We start from the raw sequence: 16,768 nt of genomic DNA, 5'->3' as shown, positions 1-16,768 counted from the left end.
AGAACATGGGTATGATGCTGCCAAACCTAAAAAACATAATCAGGACCAATAGGGTATTTAAACCCAAGATCATAGGTTCCTGGCATGCATAAGGGACATAACTCTGCAAAGGAAATTGTAAAGCCCTATAAAACTGTGCCTCCCATGTTGAATGGACTGACCTTCTCCGATATCATTGCTATATACTGGGCCATTTGGAACATACAATTCACATTTTGTCATATTTGACAAAAAGCTCAAGGGCCTGGATATCATTTCTACCTCCGTCTTAGGGTGGTACAAAACACAAGCATAACCAGTAAAATCAAAATCATAATGTCATAAAAACAGGAAATTAGAAAATCTGATAATGCTGACCCCCTTCAGAATGTCTTTTAAAATATGCCCCAACCATGATGATATCATGCACAAAGAGTTTGTTCTGTTTGTCTGTTTGTTTGTTGTAAACGCCACACTCGACAATATTTCAGCTACTCTCATGTGATGGTGGTCTGTAAATAATCGAGTATGGACCAGACAATCCAGTGATTGACATCATGAGCATCAATCCACACAATTGGGATAAGATGACATGCATCAACCAAGCCAGTGAGCCTGACCTCCTGATTCTGTTAGTAATTGCCTCTTACGACAAGCATAGCCGCCTTTTACGGCAAGCATGGGCTGCTGAAGACCTATTCTACCCCGGATCTTCACGGGTCCATGCACAAAGAGAATCTCACAATCTAACTAATAACATACTGACAGTGTTATCTATACAGATTATGAGCCGATTGTGTTTAGTGTCGTAAGTATAACATATTTGGAACAAATATTGTATTATGTGAACCTTTGGTGAGCATAATACACACTGTCTATGTCTACTATATGATAGTTACGATACTGAAACACAAAAGGGCAATAATCTCTTTATCATATAATGTCCTTCTTCAAATTTAGGAATACAGTGCCTGAGTGAACCGGTCCATATATTATATAGTGCCAAAGGACTGGCAGCCATGTTTGTTTAAGTAAGCTAATACACGGCAAGGAACGTAAATACAATTTTGGGAATGCTATGGTTTTTCAGAAAGATGACATCACATTTATGTGTAGAGTTTATAAAGTAGTTCCTTTTGGATGACGTCATTTGCACATTTAACAGATCATGATACCAAGTTTATCTAAATGGGTTTATCGCTTTGATAACACTATCCATTATATGATAAATCCATCTATGAACAATGTAGCATCTACTCACTGAAGTAATGGGTATTTACAAATTAGTAGAATCTCCTGCTCACACTCAATGAACATAATTACATCAACAAAACGGGGAACCAAGTCTTGGAGGACAAAATGAAAACATGTGACTCTAGAACTGAATACTGAACAGATGGATGTACCAGCTTCAAATGAAACGTAAGGCTGATGAATGTCTAGTATGAGGACAACAGAGGTGTTTGATGACAGAACCACTGCAAGGAACGAAACATTGGCAGCAATCTACAACGCTGACTTACTTCCCCAAAGTACTGCAACAAGGGCACATGTAGCCCACAGCTGGGACTACACTGAAATACACACACACACACACATCAGTCCACAGACAGCAGAACCCGGGCTGTCGTATACCTCACTGAATAAACTGTTGAGATAGATGCTGGACAGCAGACTTTCACAAAAGAATTCTTTCAAAAATCATAAAGTGATCAAACTACAAATCTTTTATGTTGACCATCAACATCTAGTCGATCACGGCCATCAAGTGGTGACCAACTTATTCATTAACTTCAAATGAGTTGATTAAAGCAGTAAAGCAATGTTTTGTTCATTTTATGAATATATTTGTTATAAAAAAGCAGATTATATATTTTATTTAATATCATTCTGAAGCATTAGTTCAGTTAAAAAGTTAATAAAAAAATAGAATGTTGGAAACCATCTTTATAGTGAGCACCATGGTGCAAGAAAATAATAACACTTGTTCAACTTGTGAAAAAACGTTTGGAGGAAAACATCACCAATATTTGCATGTAGCCATAAATGTGAAACATCGAGTTATATGAAAATGTCTTTTTCTTGCACAAAATGCCAAACAGTCAAACAGTAAGACTTGATCAGACAAACTATCAGTGTGCAAGTAAGGCAATATTCTGTGTTTGTATATATATATATATAAATATATAACACCTTTGTGATGTCACAATTGAAAAGTGACGTCACAATGAATTATTGCTACATTAGGACATGATAATTGACACTTTTCACTTACAACTCACAAAAAGGTTTTTGTTTTTGAGAAAAAAGTTATCTTAAATAGAATACGTTGGGTTCAATTTGTACATGTACACCTCATGCTATGACTTACATTAATTGACCAATCTATGACCAGGACAGCGATCACGTACGTAGCCAATACAAAATATCTGTTTACATCTCCCTTGGAAATCAGTAAAGGATAGTAATTCATCATACCATGCAAATTCCATGTACCATATGACATCCTGCACTCGTATATCTGATTGAAATAACTGATCATATTTGACAGAAATTATCATGATTATGAAACAAGTTTGCGAGTGTTGTACTGATTTTAGGATATAATAATAAGTTTGTATATCCAAAGCAAAAGCAAGTATTACACTAATCAGCTTCACATGTAACCCTATAATCATCACTTCATAAGTAAACCCTTTGTTCAGCATTCAATCAACTATTACAGACATCACAGTCATGACCAACCTACTGATGAAATTCAAATTCAAGAATATATCAATTTTTATGTAGAAGATTTGTAGCCTACAACTGTACATTCCATTGAAGTCTGGACATGAAAGCTACTTACAGATTTGTAGCCTACAACTGTACCTTCCATTGACGTCTCCACATCAAGGCTACTTACAGATTTGTAGCCTACAACTGTACCTTCCATTGAAGTCTCGACATGAAAGCTACTTACAGATTTGTAGCCTACAACTGCACCTTCCATTGACGTCTGGACATGAAAGCTACTGACAGATTTGTAGCCTACAACTGTACCTTCCATTGAAGTCTCGACATGAAAGCTACTTACAGATTTGTAGCCTACAACTGTACATTCCATTGAAGTCTCGACATCAAAGCTACTTACAGATTTGTAGCCTACAAATGTACCTTCCATTGAAGTCTCGACATGAAAGCTACTTACAGATTTGTAGCCTACCACTGTACCTTTCATTGAAGTCTGGACATGAAAGCTACTTACAGATTTGTAGCCTACAACTGTACCTTCCATTGAAGTCTGGACATGAAAGCTACTTACAGATTTGTAGCCTACCACTGTACCTTCCATTGAAGTCTGGACATGAAAGCTACTTACAGATTTGTAGCCTACAACTGTACCTTCCATTGAAGTCTCGACATCAAAGCTACTTACAGATTTGTAGCCTACAAATGTACATTCCATTGAAGTCTTGACATCAAAGCTACTTACAGATTTGTAGCCTACAACTGTACCTTCCATTGAAGTCCCGACATGAAAGCTACTTACAGATTTGTAGCCTACAACTGTACCTTCCATTGACGTCTCGCCATGAAAGCTACTTACAGATTTGTAGCCTACAACTGTACCTTCCATTTACGTCTCGCCATGAAAGCTACTTACAGATTTGTAGCCTACAACTGTACCTTCCATTGACGTCTCGCCATGAAAGCTACTTACAGATTTGTAGCCTACAACTGTACCTTCCATTGAAGTCTCGACATGAAAGCTACTTACAGATTTGTAGCCTACAACTGTACCTTCCATTGAAGTCTCGCCATGAAAGCTACTTACAGATTTGGATCCTTCTGGTTTCTCAGGAGGAGGACTCAGTGTGACTGTCGACTCCTGTCTCACCAAGGCCATGGGTTTCTCCACCACTCGCTGTCGCCATTGTGGGTGGAACAACAGGGGGGTGGCGCAGTAGTGGAACAGCCTAGAGGACTGCTTCAGCAGGAGTAGGTAGTCCTCCTGTACAGAGGGAGGACATTTGAGGATATTGAGGACAAGACAGCTGCAGACCTACAGGGGGACAATGGAACAACAGGGGGGTGGCGCAGTATTGGAACAGCCTAGAGGACTGCTTCAGCAGGAGTAGGTAGTCCTCCTGTACAGAGGGAGGACATTTGAGGATATTGAGGACAAGACAGCTGCAGACCCACAGGGGGACATTAGAACAACAGGGGGGTGGCGCAGTATTGGAACAGCCAAGAAGACTGCTTCAGCAGGGGAAGGTAGTCCTGTACAGAGGGAGGACATTTGAGGACATTGAGGACAAGATAGCTGCAGACCCAGACTATTGTATATCTAGTCCAAAGTTTAAGAGCAATAGCAGTTGTAGCAATAACAACATAGTCACACAAGCCATGAGTGTCCGGCATTGGCCAGCTATTAATAATTGATGTGTCTGGATGGCACTCCTGGCACTGGATGGGCAGATGATCACATATGAACTGTGATCTGGATCTGTCATGAAACAGATGATATCTCCTTAAACAAGCACCCATCTTGGTCATCATGAGAGGTTTGGTTTGGTTTGTTGTTTAAACCCGCATTCAGCAATATTCCAGCTGTATGACGGTGGTCTGTAAATCATTGAGCCTGGACCAGACAGTCCAGTGATTGATATTATGAGCATCAATCCATGCAATTGGGATCGATGACACGCATCAACCAAGTCAGCGAGTCTGACCACCCGATCGCCTGAATCGCCTCTTACAACAAGCACAGTCGCCTGTTACGGCAAGCATGGGTTGCTGAAGACCTATTCTATCCCGGATCTTCACGGGTACGTCATGAGAGGAATGAGACTATTTACTTTCTACATTACACAGCAGACTCTAACAGGGTTTTACACTGACTACAAGAGTGGGGGTCCAGGGGACCCGCAATAATTATTTTTAAGGGTCTCACAGGCAATATAAGGGTCCTGTAGAGTAATGAAATGGCGTTGTGTACAGTGCGTTTTAATAATAACTTTAGAGCCAGGAATGAATCAATGATCATGTGGACAGTGATCATGATTGATGGATGAAATGACAAGCACCCATAACTGTTCTTGATGTGCTGTAGGTACAAAGAATATTCTTGTGTGTCCCTCGGGACGCAGTATATTCTTTTTCTTCATCCAATCTCAACATTTGTGCATACAGGACTCACATTTATGCGTTATGTAAAACCCTGCTCTTAACATACTTGTACTGAAGTTAATTCTAATGTAAACGTAAAACATGGCACTAGATCGCAAACAAACAAAAAAGCTTACAGAGACTGGTGGGTTAGCAACATTCTTCTGTAACCATCCCACATACAGCTGCCTCAGCTTGCCCAGTCGGTCAGTGTCTGAAACAAAATATCCCAGATCAAATCAACACTGTCATTGTTCAAGGTCCTTGGAAGAAACTTACCAGTAGTTAGATCTACACATCACTCACACAAAGTTTTGTCACAATTTTCTCTTTTTTTTTGAATATTTCACTTTGGTTCAAGATTAGGTCGCTAGAAATAGATATTTAACCTTGAAGCAAAACAAAACATTATTTCCTTGCACTCTCAAATAGACAATGGGAAACCCTAATGATAAAAGACAAGCTGACTTCATTCAAAAAATATTCTTTATTGATAATAGCCGATGTTTTGTTCAACAACAAAGATATTATAAGGTCATTTATTTGCCGGTCCACAGGGACTGACGGTCACGTGAAATACGTGTCCAAGCCTAATAAACCTAATATTGAAGCCGGGAATAAACAGGTAATTACCAGTAAACAGGAACAATTGGAGACCTTTTGTTTTCTCTTAGTTGGATTATGAAGCTGACTGACTTTAAGAGAACTGGTTGACAGACAAAGATGAGATACTGGATACATGATACATGTAGTTATTCATAGCAAGGTCATTACGCAAAAACAAGGACCTGGGGACCCAGTGTAGAACACAAAACTATCTACAGCCTCCCTGATCATGAAAAAACCCTGCACCTCACCTCTCCGACACTGACTGCGTATATCTTGGGCCTGCTTGCCGTGCACGGATACAGGGTCCCGCAGAGACATGAGGGTGGTGTTCTGTAGAGGGCGGGGCGGCTGCAGATTCTTGTATGTCTTGTCGAACGGTCTGAAGATGCTCATCATACGAGAGATGCCGCGGTCGCGGGCTGACATGCTGCTGTGTCGACGCTGGGTGTCACGCTGGGGTGGGGCCTGGTGCTTGATAAGGCTGTCGAAGTCGGACAGCTGGCTGACATCCTGGTAGGAGTAAACCAACATGAAACAAGAGTAGACTTAACAACATTTCCATTGAGAGTGCCAATTAACCTGACCATAAAGAATATGACAATGATTGAAAAAAAAATGAAAATCACCATATGGTGGGAAACACAGATAGGGTCACATTATTGAAGTCAACACAGGGTCACATTATTGTAGGCAACACAGGGTCAAATTATTGTGGGCAACACAGGGAGGGTCACATTATTGTAGGCGACACAGGGTCACATTATTATAGGCGACACAGGGTCACATTATTGTAGAAAACACAGGGTCACATTATTGTAGGAAACAAAGGGAGGTAACATTATTGTAGGTGACACAGGGTCAAATTATTGTAGACAACACAGGGTCAAATTATTGTAGACAACACAGGGTCAAATTATTGTAGACAACTCAGGGTCACACTATTGTAGGCAACAAAGGGAGGTAACATTATTGTGGGCAACACAGGGTCACATTATTGTAGACAACACAGGGTCACATTATTATAGACAACACAGGGTCAAATTATTGTAGACAACTCAGGGTCACATTATTGTAGGCAACAAAGGGAGGTTACATTATTGTGGGCAACACAGGGTCACATTATTGTAGACAACACAGGGTCACATTATTGTAGACAACACAGGGTCAAATTATTGTAGACAACTCAGGGTCACATTATTGTAGGCAACAAAGGGAGGTAACATTATTGTGGGCAACACAGGGTCACATTATTGTAGACAACACAGGGTCACATTATTGTAGACAACACAGGGTCAAATTATTGTGGGCAACACAGGGTCACATTATTGTAGACAACACAGGGAGGGTCACATTATTGTAGACAACACAGGGTCACATTATTGTAGACAACACAGGGTCAAATTATTGTAGACAACTCAGGGTCAAATTATTGTAGACAACTCAGGGTCACATTATTGTAGGCAACAAAGGGAGGTAACATTATTGTGGGCAACACAGGGTCAAATTATTGTAGACAACAAAGGGAGGTAACATTATTGTGGGCAACACAGGGAGGGTCACATTATTGTAGGCGACACAGGGTCACATTATTGTAGACAACTCAGGGTCACATTATTGTAGGCAACAAAGGGAGGTAACATTATTGTGGGCAACACAGGGAGGTAACATTATTGTGACTACTCTTGCAACAATCATGGGGTAATGGGCTCAATTGACTTGATCCCCAACAAGAGATGCTAACATATGATCCAAACAAATGATGCGAACAGATGTTAACATATATTATGCTGACAGATCCTGATAAAAGATATTAACAGGTTTTACTAACAGATTACACTAACATATCATGCTAACATACCATGCTAACAGATAACACTAATTATTATGATTATGTTAACAGATTACGCTAACAGATTACATACACTAACAGATCACGCTAACAGATCACGCAAACAGATGATGTTCACTGACTGTGCAAACTTGGCTGATGATGTTAACAGATGCTGTACCTGGGTGTTGGTGACATCGGAGAAGGAGTTGTGGTGGAAGAGTCCGAGTTTCTGGCTGATGATGCTGCCCAGCACCTGGCTCCGGTCATTGTTCCACTTGACCAGCTTGTTGATCCTCTCTTCCAGGTGGGATGTCACGTCTCCGGCCCAGTTGTACGTGTACACCCACAGCTGAAGTCAAACCTCACAGTTAGGAGTCATCAGTACATCTGTGAGTACCACGTACCATATATCCCAGTTGTACGTGTACACCCACAGCTGAAGGCAAACCTCACAGTTAGGAGTCATCAGTACATCTGTGAGTACCACGTACCATATATCCCAGTTGTACGTGTACACCCACAGCTGAAGTCAAACCTCACAGTTAGGAGTCATCAGTACATCTGTGAGTACCACGTACCATATATCCCAGTTGTACGTGTACACCCACAGCTGAAGGCAAACCTCACAGTTAGGAGTCATCAGTACATCTGTGAGTACCACGTACCATATATCCCAGTTGTACGTGTACACCCACAGCTGAAGGCAAACCTCACAGTTAGGAGTCATCAGTACATCTGTGAGTACCACGTACCATATATCCCAGTTGTACGTGTACACCCACAGCTGAAGGCAAACCTCACAGTTTGGTCATTGAAAGGCATTTAAAAGTGATACACATATAAGGAAGATGGATGTCAGCTTCTTGTTTATGAGTGAGTGAGTGAGTATGGTTTTACATCGCTTTTAGCAATATTCCAGCAATATCACGGCAGGGGACACCAGAAATGGGCTTCACACATTGTATCCATGTCGGGAATCGAACCTGGGTCTTCGGCGTGATGAGCGAACGCTTTAACCACTAGGCTACCCGACCACCCTTCTTTATTATGAGAAACACTTATGTCATAATAAAGAAGTTGACACCATCAGTACATCTGTGAGGACCACATACCATATATTGCAATGCTGACAACAGCAACTGTTTAAATATGGATCACGGTAGGTGTTGCCATGAATCAATTTTTGAACGAAATATATCTTTCTATATACTGTACCGCAACCCACTAGGTAATATATTGGCAGTATATCATATCAATAAAGTAAATATTGCTAAATAGTTTATAGTGACCTTGTTATGACTCCTAGCTCTACACTCTATATGTTGAGATTAAATCCCATTTCAGTGAGTGAGTGAGTGAGTGAGTGAGTGAATTCTACTTAGCTCTTACAAGGTGTGATTTGTAGGGGGAAGGCCTGAAGTTACACCTACAGTAGATATTAACAATTTTGGTGACACTTAGATGCATGAGGATGACAAACGAAAGATCATTACAAGGGCAGATCATGAATTCAAGCTGTTCCTGACACAGTTAAGGGATGCAACTCTGCACAGCAAATTTCTGTTCCTTGGGCATTTGGAACACCTATGTACCAGGATTACGGAAACCAGTCTGTGTGCTGGACTTGTCCGATTGTGACTGCAAAATGACTGATTTGAAATAGTGCAAACCAGACATTTTAAAATATGCCAACAGGACAGTTTCAAAAATAGGTTGAAATTGTATATATTAGGTCTATGTGTCATTGAATTTGTTAATAAATTGTATATATATCTAGTATATATGTTAAGAAAGTAACAAGTTTATTCTTTTAATTCATGCATAAACATCCAGCACCTCAGATATGAGGTGGGCATGACAAAAATGAAAATGTCCGATTGGCAAAAACATATTTCCGGATCCCTGCTATGCACCCTAAAAATTAAAGTCATTAGATAATAATATACTGGCAGAAAATTTCAATGACACAATTTTCCCTTACCACTGATCCTAACACTAACACAGCTACATGATCACATCCCACCTGTCTGATCCTAACACTATCACAGCTACATGATCACATCCCACCTGTCTGATCCTAACACTAACACAGCTACATGATCACATCCCACCTGTCTGATCCTAACACTAACACAGCTACATGATCACATCCCACTTGTCTGATCCTAACCCTAACACAGCTACATGATCACATCCCACCTGTCGATCCTAACACTAACACAGCTACATGATCACATCCCACCTGTCTGATCCTAACACTAACACAGCTACATGATCACATCCCACCTGTCTGATCCTAACCCTAACACAGCTACATGATCACATCCCACCTGTCGATCCTAACACTAACACAGCTACATGATCACATCCCACCTGTCTGATCCTAACACTAACACAGCTACATGATCACATCCCACCTGTCTGATCCTAACACTAACACAGCTACATGATCACATCCCACCTGTCTGATCCTAACATTAACACAGCTACATGATTACATCCCACCTGTCTGATCCTAACACTAACACAGCTACATGATCACATCCAAACTGTCTGATCCTAACACTAACACAGCTACATGATCACATCCCACCTGTCGATCCTAACACTAACACAGCTACATGATTACATCCCACCTGTCTGATCCTAACACTAACACAGCTACATGATCACATCCCACCTGTCTGATCCTAACCCTAACACAGCTACATGATCACATCCCACCTGTTGATCCTAACACTAACACAGCTACATGATCACATCCCACCTGTTGATCCTAACACTAACACAGCTACATGATCACATCCAAACTGTCTGATCCTAACACTAACACAGCTACATGATCACATCCCACCTGTCGATCCTTGACGAAGATGATGAGAAGCCTCTGCCTTGGGACGAAGGGGTTCTCCAGGGTCAAGGTGAATCTGCCGAGTTCCTGACTCTTCGCTCCGTCGGCAGACAAAAGAGGTTGGAACTTCTGGACTGTCTGGTAGGCTGTGATGGAAAATAGAAAAGATCTTACAACTACTGTATTATTTCTATTCATCTATTATTGTAAAACAGACATTTTAATCTTTCAACTCATGATCTCTGGTGAAATGTTTTGTTATTATTGTACAACATAAACTAGATGGGAGTGTTAAATATTTTTATAACACATTTTAAGTTCATCTGCAGTCATGAATCATAGCCTATTTTCGAAACTCAGACAACTGATAAGTGCAAAAGCATTTTACACTTTTTTCCCTCAATTATCAGCACACTAGCATATAGAATGTATATTGTTTTTGGAAAGATGAAAGTTTATCTCATGTTGTTTGTTTGTTGTTCATTTTTTAACGCTGCACTCAGCACTATTCCTGCTATATGACCCCGGTCTGTAAATAATCAAGTCTGGACCAGACAATCCTGTGATTGACATCATGACCATTGATGTACACAATTGGGTATGATGACATGCATCAACCAAGTCAGCGAGGCTGACCACCCGACCCAGTTAGTTGCCTCTTACGACAAGCATAGTCACCTCTTAAGGCAAGCATGGGTTGCTAAAGATTTATTCTACCCTGGATCTTCACGGGCATATCTATACGAGGTAAATATATATACTACTCAAAAGAAGTTAAAGAACAACAAATTTTTCCATATGACTGGTTACTCTGTCATGCAAAGTCAGATTAAGTATTGCATATACAAAATTTTGAGTTTCCAAAACATTTTTTCAATCCAGGACCCTCTTTCCATGAAGTGATCTTAGCGCTATGACCAACGTTAGTCTGTGTCAATCATAACCCACTTACTTCAATACAGACTAATGTCAGTCATGGTGCTAAGATGTGCCTGGGGAACAGTGCAAGCAAGAGAATGGAAGCTGGCAGTTTTACAAACTCACTTTTCGTGACAGGTGTTGACGTAAATGGTGGCTGGTCCATCACAGAGCCATCATACACAAACGTCTTCCACTGTTCAACATCTCGACCAATCAGAATGAAGTCCATCGACCTCTGACGTGACACGTTCATATCAAGTGAAGTCTCCAGGGATGAGTGAGGCTGTCGAGTAGGCACATTTAGACGAGTTACATCAGATGGAAACATCAGACGAGTTACATCATATGAGTCAGGCTGTCGAGTACATGCATTTAGACGAGATACATCAACCGAAAGAGGCTGTCGAGTACACACATTTAGACAAGACACATCAGAAAAAAGAAGCTGTCAAGTACACACATTTAGACGAGATACATCAGACCAAAGAGGCTGTCGAGTACACACATTTAGACAATATATATCAGACGAGTCAGGCAGCTGAGTACACACATTTAGATGAGTTACATCAGACTTGTATGTTTCAAAAGTCACATACACCAATCATCCACCTACACGTGAATACACATGTCATGCAACACGGTCAACAGTCACTTCAGGTTCAACAAGTCAAAACTGACCTCACATATTTATTCATCACCTAATTTTCCGGTATACTGTATCTCCATTCTATTTACACTAAACACTATACCAATTCACCACCATTGCTTCACATTCAGGAGTGACATCACCAGCTCCAACTCTCCTATCACTAACTTACCACAGCATGTCCCTCACTCACCAGCTTGAAGGAGTGAGTGAGTGAGTGAGTGAGTGAGTGAGTTGGGTTTAACGCCGCTTTTAACAGTATTCCAGTTAGCTTAGTCAGCTTAATGTGGGAGGAAAGCCCGAAGTGATGCAGGTCCCTGATGTTTACCACTTAGGAGAAACCCACGAGCAAGGGTATGGTGTTGACAAACCTTGAAACATAATCGGGGCGAACCGGGATTCGAACCCACAATCCTAGGTTTCTGGCGCACCCAAGGGACGCAACTCTGCACAGCGAATCGCGGCGCCTTAGACGACTGGGCCACCCGTGCCCCCGAGCTTGAAGGAGAGTTCCAGCATAGATCTACATTCAAAATAATATCTTCTTCCAAGAGAGCCCTCAATGTATTTAAACGAATCACAAGACAGTCATGAATGATGTTTCAGCAGCAAAACATGTTCAGATGAGCATAGGAAGTCCCAATTCTACAAGATGTTCCGGTTGTATTTGTGATGGCACGCAACAATGGAGACAAGGATATTGGTGTTATTAATGCCTGATTGAAACTGGCCTCAAAACAAAGCTGAGGTGAATATTGGTCCCAGGGTATACATCAAAAGAGAATGATACACTAGATAAATGAGGATGGTGTTTAGTCCAGCTGACATCAACATGTCTAGAAGGAACTAAACCAGCTTCAGCCTGAGATTTTGCCATGACGAGACATTGTTAACTGTCCCTGAAGCCACCCTGAATCCCTCCTTGAAACACGGTTCATGATGAGTTAAGTAATCATACCTGCACTGGGTGCCGACATGGATGGTAGGGGATGCCCTCCAGTGGGGCATCTGTGCTGCGTCCCCTGACGATCTTGAAGGCGCGGGGGACGATGGTGGGGGACAGGTCCTTGATGATGCTCTGTACTTCATACATCACGTAGTCCACAGAGTAGCGGGACAGTAGGTTCAGGTGACACCGGAACACAGACGGAGCACCTGCAGGGAGGTCAGAGGTCACTACGTCACTAAGGTCAAGGTTGAGAACTGAGAGTAACTGAATGATTGACATGTGAACACGGGTCATGAGATGATGCACTGCAACTCTTCTATTCCGATGCCTTATTCCATTAAGAGACTCAAACACTGCAGAGGAGGTCTTGTCAGCCATCTCTACTAATGTTTTTACGAAGAAATTAATAAGAACTAAAAGATATTCTTATGTAATTGACTAAGGAGATGTCTTCAATCATCAATCTATATAGGATTTTAAACTAAGTGCCTTTGGCACTTGGGGAAAAATCATGATATTGTTCAAAACAGGATTATTTCAATGTTCTTATTATTGTAAATTCTGAACAATAGGGGCATTTTTACTTCCAATTAGGAATTTTTACCGACATTTGCTCCAGACTTGGAGCCAATTATCGGCCTCTGACCAGGTCTAGATAAATCCCTGGAAATGGTGTGATGTATTCACAACATGCACCTATTATTATTTTCAATTCAGAACTACCTCTTTTGTTTGTTTTCGAGATGTTGATATATAGATGCTGCCCCAAATGCTACGCTTGCTAGTAAACATGATTAACCAAGCAGCACCAGCAATACTAAGGCAATGAGTCCTCTATCCTGGCAAACAGACAATCAATTGTCACAGAAGTCAGAACAGTCAATAGTCACCGATTTGACAAGACAACAGTGGTCGATAGTGCACGCAAATATCCACACTGCTGTGAAACAGTTTCAGGAAATTTCAGGTCATAGCCGAGAGCTGGTCCTCTCTGAAGGTCAGACATCCAATTGCTGACAAACCTAGGAACATAATCGGGGCGAACCGGGATTCAAACCCACAATCATAGGTTTCTGGCGTACCCAAGGGACGCAGCTCTGCATAGCGAATCATGGCGCCTTAGATGTCTGGGCCACCCATGCCCCCACAACACAGCACAAGATAAATAATCCTCCCTGACTCCTGAAACAGATAGGACTTCCCCCCTACCCAGTTTGTTGCAGTAAGCCAGCCACGGGTCCATGAGCATGGTGAAGACATTGTTCAGTGACCCCCGCTCTCCGTCCTCGTACTTGGTCACGAGGTCCTTCAGCCCCGAGTCTGCCATCAGACTGGAGGAGTCTGGTCCCATCCCGAACCCAGCAGACGGAGTGTTGGGCTGGGTGGTGGACTGCACCGACACCCAGTCAAAGGACTGAAAGATGAAATGAAAGCTAATTCTTTTTAAGGATACAAGTATTCTTGATCATAAGCATTTCAATTTTTCATAGATAATTGTATAATATAAATATCAAATTTTCGAATTTTATGTTCGGATTAAAAAAAGAAATGGATTGTAACCATGTTTCCATGCCAGATGATGTTCTTCTCCAATATTCACAAGACATGCTATTCTAAGGAATAAAGGATTTTGTTTGTTGCTTAACGCCACACTCAGCAATATTCAAGCTATATGACAGCGGTCTGATAATAATCGAATCTGGACCAGACAATCCAGTGATTAACATCATGTGCATCAATCCATGCAGTTGGAATCGATGACATGCATCAACCAAGTCAGCGAGCCTGACCACCTGATCCCGTTAGTCGCCTTTTACAACAAGCTTAGTTGCCTTTTATGGCAAGCATGTCTTGCTGAGGACCTATTCTACCCAGGATCTTAAGGAACATACATGCTTTACCAACATTTACGCAAAAAATGTTTTATCAGTGACAGTTACTGTTTACAAGGTGCAGCTGAAATGTTTATCTTTGAAACAATGATATGATTGCCTCATTTAATGAATACTGTGATTATGTATCCACTACCAGGAGTGTCTATTGTGATGCACTGAAAGTATTCACGCTGGGAGTTGGTCATATTTTAAACAACAGCGACTAATGATCGGTCAATGATCATGAAGCATTCTTTAGCAGCATCCTTGATGGAATAAAAATTAATACAATTGCAAAACTCTCAGATAATATATTATTATACTACATATTCATTAACAGGATGCAGTATAAATGGAAACAATATACAACACAATGTTCAATTGGGATAATCAGAAAACATCAGTCTGATTAAATATACACTTGACATGCTATGAGAATTGGTTTTGAGTCTCATGGAAAGATGAAAATACCCATATCAAAGTGGCGTAATATAGATCATACTTTGCAGGATTCATGCCTTGGAAACTGACACCAATCATTTTGTTTGTTTGTTTGTTCATTGTTTAATGCCACACTCAACAATAGTCCAGCTATATGATGGCGGTCTGTAAATAATCGAGTCAGGACCAGATAATCCAATGATTCACATCATGACCATCGATCCAAGCAATTGGGATTGATGACATGCATCAACCATGTCAGCGAGCCTGACCACCCGATCCCGTTAGTCGCCTCTTACGACAAGCATAGTCGCCTTTTACGGCAAGGATGGGTTGAAACCAATCAATCATAGATGATATCGATAAGTGGAACAACACTACAAAGTACAATACAGAACTACAAGCCAGTCACTCAAATGTACAAGGGCCTAGTCACTCCACAGATCTCTGACCAACAAGTCCATGCACATCAACAGTTCCAGAGCTACCTATGTTGCCATGCCAAGAAAGTTAGTATCAACCACAAATGGTCTATTCACTATTGATCTAGGTCCATTCAAGTTAGTATCAGTTTCAAATCACTCTCAATCACTCTTCTTCCATTAATATAAGCTTAAAGTTAGTAGGGGTGACTATTGGTCTGGAAATCACTATTGAGATAACTACTGATATTGAAAGAAACTATTGCGATAACTACTGATATTGAAAGAAACTATTGCGATAACTATTGATATTGCAAGCAACTATTGCGATAAATATCGACACTTTTCAGTGTATCATTTTAGATGGATTTTAGAGTTGAATTATACCTTGGAACTGAAGTTTCCTTTGAATGTGATAACCACAACAACAAATAAAAAGTAAAGTTTGAGATATGACTGATTTGGTTTTTTTTACCCTAATAATTTAAGAAAAAGATACTTCCACATTACCATGTGTAAATTACTACCATTCATGATCAAAAGAAACAAAATTTTGAACAGCATTGCATGTATTTGATTTGAGATGTCGAATACAATCAATACAATCGAAACTATTGATATTCCTATCTGAAATCAATACTATTAATTGGAAACTTATTTAAGAATCGATTTATTGACTTTAAGAGCTTACCAATAGCAATATATCGATATATCGTGACATCCCTAAAAGTTAGTAACAACGAACACAAGTCCATCTCTACAGTTGTTACCATGCCTTGGATATTATTGTCAGCCACCAGCAGTCTAGCCACTACGATTCTATATCTGTGTGTGTTACCTTGCCAAGGTCAGGAGGGGGAGAGGTCATGCGAACCTTGGGGTCAGCCTTGGCGACGATGCCCTTGAGTGACATGAAGGGGGAAGCCGACTGGGGGACGGCCGGCAGACCGGTGTTCATCCTCACGGCATCCGATGCCCGTCGACTGATGATGGAATGGCGCCGATCACGTGTCTCACTGGGAGGGTCTGGTTTGATAGAGATATGAGCAAAACACAAATGAATGGGTGAGTCCTTGTGCGTGTTGCAAGCCACG

General features: G+C 41.0%; 1 protein-coding gene across 1 annotated transcript in view; it reads right to left on the bottom strand.

The window, feature by feature from the left end:
• LOC139480568 (KICSTOR complex protein SZT2-like) overlaps window positions 1-16,768 on the bottom strand; it is a 131,255-nt gene that overhangs the window by 20,328 nt on the left and 94,159 nt on the right. Inside the window, exons 45-53 of the mRNA XM_071263711.1 lie at window positions 16,513-16,700; window positions 14,147-14,351; window positions 12,947-13,143; window positions 11,466-11,625; window positions 10,425-10,567; window positions 7,749-7,919; window positions 5,988-6,249; window positions 5,268-5,344; window positions 3,797-3,973 (exon numbers count right to left, since the gene is read on the bottom strand). Of these exons, the coding sequence (XP_071119812.1) occupies window positions 3,797-3,973; window positions 5,268-5,344; window positions 5,988-6,249; window positions 7,749-7,919; window positions 10,425-10,567; window positions 11,466-11,625; window positions 12,947-13,143; window positions 14,147-14,351; window positions 16,513-16,700 (1,580 nt within the window). The remainder of the gene's footprint in view (window positions 1-3,796; window positions 3,974-5,267; window positions 5,345-5,987; window positions 6,250-7,748; window positions 7,920-10,424; window positions 10,568-11,465; window positions 11,626-12,946; window positions 13,144-14,146; window positions 14,352-16,512; window positions 16,701-16,768) is intronic.

The sequence above is a fragment of the Haliotis cracherodii genome, unplaced genomic scaffold (genome assembly GCF_022045235.1).
Source record: "Haliotis cracherodii isolate W230 unplaced genomic scaffold, xgHalCrac1.p SCAF_4, whole genome shotgun sequence".
NCBI classification, from domain to species: domain Eukaryota; kingdom Metazoa; phylum Mollusca; class Gastropoda; order Lepetellida; family Haliotidae; genus Haliotis; species Haliotis cracherodii.
The sequence above is the reverse complement of the archived record's forward strand: the minus strand, read 5'-3'. Positions and strand labels throughout refer to the sequence as shown.